The sequence below is a fragment of the Diabrotica undecimpunctata genome, chromosome 4 (assembly GCF_040954645.1).
Source record: "Diabrotica undecimpunctata isolate CICGRU chromosome 4, icDiaUnde3, whole genome shotgun sequence".
NCBI classification, from domain to species: domain Eukaryota; kingdom Metazoa; phylum Arthropoda; class Insecta; order Coleoptera; family Chrysomelidae; genus Diabrotica; species Diabrotica undecimpunctata.
The window spans coordinates 3,283,022-3,290,825 of NC_092806.1; the positions used below are offsets into that span (position 1 = coordinate 3,283,022).

The window sequence follows — 7,804 nt, forward strand, 5'->3', positions numbered from 1 at the left end:
ATGACCCTGTTTCGCCTAATCTGTCGAACAATGATTTAATAGTTTTATGGTTTGGTTGCCTTCTATTGGGATAAAGTTCGAAATAGAGTTCAGCTGCTTTACGAGAACAAAAATTTTCCTGGGCATACAAACAGATCATATCGCGCATTTCTACATTAGAAAATTCATTATGACGTGGCATTTTTCCTTTATCTTAAGTGGTTTATAAAAAACTTAATAGCACTTTGACAAATAATGACTCGCACTGCACTTTGACAACTAATAATAAAAAAATTCGTGGTTACCTTTGACAACTAATAATAAATAAATTCGTAGTTACGTCTTGACGTTGTCATTAAGTTCAAAGCATACTTGTTTTGCAAAAAATTAAATAGAGACATGCATCATTAACAAAATACGTTTATTTCGAAAACGGTGTACTTTTTTTATTTGAAATAAGAATACCTTTTTTGTGAAGAATTGAATGTTATTTCATGTTTTTTTTCCTAGAATGTTTATACAGGGCGGACAAAAAAATTATGGCCTCATTAATGAACCAATGTTACAGTAGGTGGCGCCACCTAGTGTCAATGGTAAAACTAATATCATTTTCTTATTAAGCATACTAAATAATAGCAAGATACCAAATTTCACTTAAATCGGTTAAATAGTTTTCAATATACCCATAAAAATAATATAAAAAAAATATATCTCCCTGTAGAACGAAAACTAGCAACAATTTTCCTAAGCAATTTGAGCTCAAACGCTTTATTTTGATGTCAGCTATCACCCATTAACTAATGTCCAAATAATTATGGGACACCCTGTAATTTTTAAATATTAATATCCCCCTATCAATACAAAGACAACACATTTCTTTAAATTATGCTGCGAGATTGTGTTCCAACCCTAATAATCTAAACTACACACGTCCTTATAAAACACATCCACCTAGACATTGACATTAAAATTTAAAATATCCACCCCTTAAAAAACGTTTAACGAGATATGGTTTTGACCTGGAACAACTGACACATTCTTGTCCTACACAACGAACTATACCTCCCTAAATTCTCCCACTAATCCTATAATGATTAACATGCTATATCAAGAACGGATATCAGAATACACTGACTACACCAAGATCTTTACTGATGCATCAAGAACTGAAAATGGATATGCAGCGGCCTTTATATTAGGAAATAATAAAATTCGTATCCCTCAATTCTGCAGCATTTTACAGGAGAAGCAATCACCATTTTAAAGGCATTAGACGTATGTAATAGTCATGTCAGCTCAAACTTTCTTCTCATTACTGACTTGTTATCTGTTCTTCAGAGCTTAAGGCAAATATATCCAGCACATACTATCCTGGAACAAATACAATTGGCACTTTACCACCTATAAAATAGGCATGCAAAAGTTAAATTTCTTTGGGTACCGTCTCACACAAGTATAGCAGTTATTGAAAAAGTGGATAAAATGGCAACAATTCCATTCAGCGATATCCAGCTCAATATTAAACAGCATTGTTAAAAAAGGTTAAACCTAGGATTGGCACTAAACTGCAATTTACAGAAAATAGAAGGCAACAGGTGATTATAAACCGATTAAGAATTATTGGACATACAGCGTTAACTCACCAGCATCTCATAAAAAAAGAGATGCCACCTGAATATTCCTACTTTAAATATACAACAACTGTCCAACATATACTGATTGAATGTCCTCTTCATTCCTAAGAAAGAGCCATTAACAACATACCAGAAAAAGCAAATAAACTTAAAGATATTTTAAACTGTAATAAATCAAGTACAGCAGTGGATGACAATGGAGTGTGGAGAAAACGATACAACTTCAAACTTTATAGAATATACCAGGAGCCTGATATCGTAAAACATGTTAAGATAGGACGTGTGAGGTGGATAGGGCATGTAATGCGGATGGAAAAAAATGACCCAGCTAGAAAAACGCTCCTTGATAGACCCATTGGTCAGAGAAGAAGAGGAAGACCTAGAACAAGGTTCCTTGATAACATCGATGAAGACATGAGGAATATGGGAAAACGTGCTTGGCGGAAAAAGGCGATAAATAGGGAAGACTGGAGAGAAATTCTTGAGGAGGCTAGGACCCACAGAGGGTTGTAAAGCCAAAATGATAATGATGATGTATCAAATACAATCAAATTCCTTAAGGACATGCGTTTATTACATAAAATTCAATAGTTATATATATTATTTTGTAATTTATAATTTATTATTTTTGTAATTTAATTTATAATTATTAGTATATATTCTTACTATAAAATCTGTAAAACCCGCTAATAACCTTTAATGGTTGATGTGGCAATTCTAAATAAAAGAAACAAAAATATGAATATCTAAAAAATATAATGAAAACGTGTAAATTTTAGCCATTCTTGAATATATTCACTATTATACATAGTATAATAACTTCGACCCCAATTTGTATACCATTCTAAAAACGTTTACCCCTCGGTACACGTATCGTATGCTACTCATCCCTCGCTACATATTTGTCTGTTTAGACAGAATCTATTAATTAATCTTTGAAGCACAATGGTTGGCTGGTGTCACGGCAAAAACTGTCGTTCCGGACATAATACAGAAAAGACGAGAATAGAATACTGGAAAATCAAGATTATGATCTAATTACGAATAGTAACCCTTCTCAATTACAGCAAACCGAAAATGAAAATTATTTCGAGTGTGAATTATCTTAAAATCCCTCGTCAAAGTTGTGCAAAACGGTTCAAGGGAACTGTATCAACTTTTGTCGTCGTAGTATTTAACTGTAATTGGAACCGTGAAATATGGATGAATTTTCATTTGATTCAGTGTTGTGGGATGCTTTTAGGCTATTAGGAAATTAAATGTAAAAGCTGTGATATCGTCTTTCTATTTCTGGTATATATATATATATATATATATATATATATATATATATATATATATATATATATATATATATATATATATATATATCCAATATAAACTAAGGAAAACTCGAAGAGTGGTGGGTTTTTCGGTCAAAGTGGAGAAATAAAAGACAAAGAAGGTGGCTACTTCATCTATTTATTGGAGATGTTTCGCTTCCTAATCAGGAAGCATCATCAGTGCATCTAAATAGAACAATATGAAAAACCAAACATCCATGTAAAAGTTATTATAAGTGTGTTACCTTAAAAAGATATGTAGCAGTCAAAGATATAAAAATAATTGATGGATTCGACCGTTACTTGATGGAAATTCATTTTATGTAACAATAAACCACTGAAAACTTTGTTTTCAAAACTTCCACAAAATTTATTTTAAATTCAAGTGATCTGTTTTTGGCATGGGTTTACACTTTATAGTCTCTAATGAAATAGGTTGAGGAGGGGAGAACTGTTTGTCTCAAGCTGGTCATTCAGAATTATATCTGTGTTTTTTAATTTGTTGATTTCCATAAATTCTAATAAAGATAGCTTAAGGCCTTTATTTTGAATGTGTAGAATTTTAAATTCGTCATTAAAAGAATGATTATGATCTAGAAGGTGAAGTGCGTATGTAGAATCTGTTTTTCTATTATTGAAAGCCCTTTTATGTTCTGCTATTCGTTTATTAAAATTTCTACCTGTTTGACCAATGTAAGTTTTTGGGCAGTCGCCACATTTAAGTTTGTACACACCACTGTGTAAGTGTTTTTTATGTTGGCTCTTATTGTTTTTAATATATTTGCCTAGGCTGTTATTTGTTCTGAAAGCTGGTGTTATTCCTTTCTTTTTTATGTGTTTGGCTATTTTTGTTGATATTTTGCCTGTATATGTAATCGAGCAGAAGGTACTGGGTTTTTTCTCTGGTGGTGGAAATACTAAGTTCAGGGCTTTCTTGTGTAGTTTTTGATTTAACATTTTCTTAATTGTTTGTTCGTTGTATCCATTGTTTACTGCTATTTGCTTAATGATATTTAATTCTGTCTCAAAATTGTATTTTGACATAGGAATTGCTGTTAATCTATGTAACATACTATGATAGGCTGCCAGTTTATGTTGTGTGGGATGGAATGATGAATTGTGAATAGTCGTGTCAGTATGGGTAGGTTTATGAAATATGGAAAAGTCATGTTTGTTTTTAAGTCTGGTAATTTTTAAATCTAAAAAATTTATGGATTGATTTTGTTCTGTTTCTATTGTAAATTCAATATGACTATGAAGAGAATTAATATACGATAAAAATTGGTCGAGTTGCCTGTTAGTTCCTGTGAAACATACCAGTACGTCGTCTACGTATCTCCACCAATAAAAAAACTGTTTGAATATGGGATGTTTTGAAATCTTTGTCTCTAGATGATCCATAAAAATATCTGATAGCAATGGGCTTAGAGGATTGCCCATTATAAGTCCTGCACTGTTATTTGTATATAATTCATTATTAAATTCAAAGTAATCTTGGTTTATGCAAACTTCAAGAAGATGTAAAATTTCAGATGTAATGATTGGATTTGTACTATTTTGGTCTAAAAGGTTTTTTACTAGAATAAAAGTTTCTGTAGGAGGGATACTAGGAAAAATATTTTTTACGTCAAATGAAATTAATCTGGAGTTGTTAGGTAACTGAAAATGTTGTATTTTATACAACACATATATATATATATATATATATATATATATATATATATATATATATATATATATATATATATACATATATATAATAAATTTTGTGGAAGTTTTGAAAACAAAGTTTTCAGTGGTTTATTGTTACAAAGATATAAAATGTGTAAAGAAGCTTATGATAATGGACATTATAATATTATGTTGTATAGACAATTAATTGGAACTGAATACAGTTTACAAATTAACTCAACTTAGCACAGCAAAAAACATGTGGTAATGGTACATGTATATAAAAAATATGTGAAAAAACTTAAGTAAAAAACATTAATTTACAGAGAACCAAAAAGATCATATGATGCACTTCCAACAGTATATTATTATTTAAATTTGATTTTAACTTTAGGTGACATTATAAAAATTGAATTATAGAGATATTTAAAAAATATATAATGAAGTTACTACTCTTAAGCTTCTCAGTCGCTGTCGGTGAAATGCGACCAGCATTTAGGTACCACGCCGAACGAGAAAAGATAGTGGCCTTGAGGTCAAAATATGACAGAACAGCAAGGCATATTTTAAAAAGTTTATGTTATGGCAGAATAGCCAGCAACAGGTGAAGATTGATTCAACCTCCAGCAGTCCAAGGTTCATAACATTTGGAACTGAGAATAATATAGATTCTATGAATCTATATTCTAAGGTTGATTTACTCTTTATCCCAAGTCACATTCTAATTAAGACAATCATCTGTCAAACTAAAGAAACCATCTCCAGTTTACCTTCCAAAGATGCTGAAATAACTAGACTAGAAATTTTCAACTAAGAACAATAGCTTATCCGAGAATCAAGCTCTGAAAGAACTCTAGTCAAATCCAAATTTAGTCATTCTTCCCGCCGATAAAGGAATTGCCACCGTTATTCTAAATACTTTCTCTTACATTAATAAACTACAGACCAATTTCTAATAATCCAACAACCTAGCGAAAACAATAAAAGTCATTATCATCAATCAAACCTCTCTTCCTGTTTATATAACATTCTTTAATTCCTCGTGAAAAGTCTTCCAAAATATCTGGAATATATTATGGATTAACTTGAAATTCACAAACCTCAAATTCCTCTACGTCCCATTTTTACTATATACAACTGCCTTACATAAAATTGGCCAAGTATTTGCCGAAAACTATGCAACCTCCCGCCGAAAATGCTTTATCCTTCGTCAAAAATTCTTTTCGATTTATCGAACTTCTTAAACAATACTCTATCTCACCGTCAGATAGTCTAGTAAGTTGCGATATTGTTTTACTCTTTACAGACATTCCTCTAAACATTCTATAAACTACAAACACTAACCAGCAAGACCACTTATCTCTTATTAAATATTGTATGTCCACACTTATTTCATCTTCCAAAATCAATTCTACAGACAAATTAAGGGTGCCCCAATGGACTCCCCACTATCTTCAGTAATCAAGAATATCTTTATGGAAGACTCTGAAACCCGATCACTATCCACATCAATGCTCAAACTCACATGTTGGCTACGATATGTTGTGATACATTCACGAGTTCATTAACAGTTCACGATGGACATAGAAACTGAGTTATCCTACCGTTTCTCGACGTTACTATTTACCACCCAACAAAAACAAACTTCTGATGTTTTCTTTATAAATACGTTTTTTTATGTTATTTCAGGTACTTTTGACCAAAGCTACATTCCACACGCCATAGCCTACAGCGCCTGCTTGGGCGAACACAGGCTGCGCTGCCAAGGCCTCGACAACTACACCGGTGCTCCCTTGCCGCCGCACAGCGGAAGCTGTACTCCACAAGAGCCAGCCAACGTTGCTCACGCGGGACAGCCGATTGTGATAGCCAGCAGCGTCATGTCTGATGATGGACAAATGAGGGTAAAGTCGTCGAGTAGAGGCGGCCAGATACATGTAATTCGTTTTATGACTTTTTTCTTAGCGGTAGTCTTAAGGGGAACGTAGAGATGGATAACTGGATAAGTGATAGTGCGATACGAATTTATTTTTAAAGACCGTGTATTTTGGGTATACAAATGTTTGTTTAAGATTTAAATGTACAAAAAGAAATTTATTATTAATATTAGTGCACAAACTGTATCTCTTAAAATAATGATATGGACAAATATTAAGTTTAGATACAAACAAATGCATAGACGGTATATCAATAATTTGATTTTATTCAACATTTTTCAGAGTGAGTCATTTATTCATTGTAAATGGTAATGTGTCAGCAATTATCCAAGATTATTTTAGTTAAAAATTTCAGTTTTAATAAAACCAGAAAGTTGCTGTTGCACATTTCAATATGATCGGTCAAAATCAATGATAATAATACCTAAAACATATCCTATAGTTTCATTTTTTGCGGCTGCATCAGTGCAATTAAAGCCATGAAAAATCTACCCAAAACATCCCATAGAGAAAATGATAAAATTGGAACTTCAGATAGCCCAAGAAAAACTCAAAGCCCAAGAAAGAGCAGTAACCTTCTTGTGGATATCTTCCCAAATTGGTATCTAAGGCAATAAAGTAGCAAATGTAAACGCTCACGACGCTGTCATTAATGACGGATCGGAGGTCGAATACATGAGTGTGTCAAGTGATTTAAAAGCCTTTTTCAAAAATAAAGTGTTATTAATAATAAAAATATATATAAAGTTTATAAAAACAAAGCGACTAGAGTCTTAGAAATGGACAGAAAAGAAAATATTTAAAACTTAGAGAAGACGTTGCTATAAGAAATTAAAATTAAAAAGAATAAAATGTTTATATAGGCTCCTGAGAACTCCTGAAAAACTCACTATCAGACTCAGAATCCACTGTCCACTGAATCCAATCACTGAAATCACTACTACTATCTTCATGAAGATTAATTATTATTTGATCAAAAACTAAACCTAAAAGGTTCAAAGTCAACATATTTCTCAATCACGTATTTCTTAAGAGATGCCCACACAAAATCTATGGGAATAGATCTTGATAATACCGAAGCTAGGCAGCCTTAATACCGAATGACCACAATTACTCAGTATTCTGTCAATTTAATATACCTTAAATCTAAGTTAATGGCTTTGTAGAACGCTGTAAAGATCGACTTTTAACATATCTTCTGAAAAAGTTAGATTCCATTGTCTTAGCTTCATTACGTTCATTACATTTTTCGTTAAACCTG

At 32.0% G+C, this 7,804-nt stretch overlaps 1 protein-coding gene across 2 annotated transcripts in view; it reads left to right on the plus strand.

Moving 5' to 3' along the window:
* Positions 1-7,094, plus strand: part of LOC140439043 (alkaline phosphatase-like) — a 586,651-nt gene extending 579,557 nt beyond the window's left edge. For both annotated transcript variants that reach the window (XM_072528682.1, XM_072528683.1), the window contains one exon: positions 6,296-7,094. In XM_072528682.1, the coding sequence (XP_072384783.1) occupies positions 6,296-6,594 (299 nt within the window). In that variant the 3' untranslated portion in view covers positions 6,595-7,094. The remainder of the gene's footprint in view (positions 1-6,295) is intronic.
* Positions 7,095-7,804: the final 710 nt, after the last annotated feature.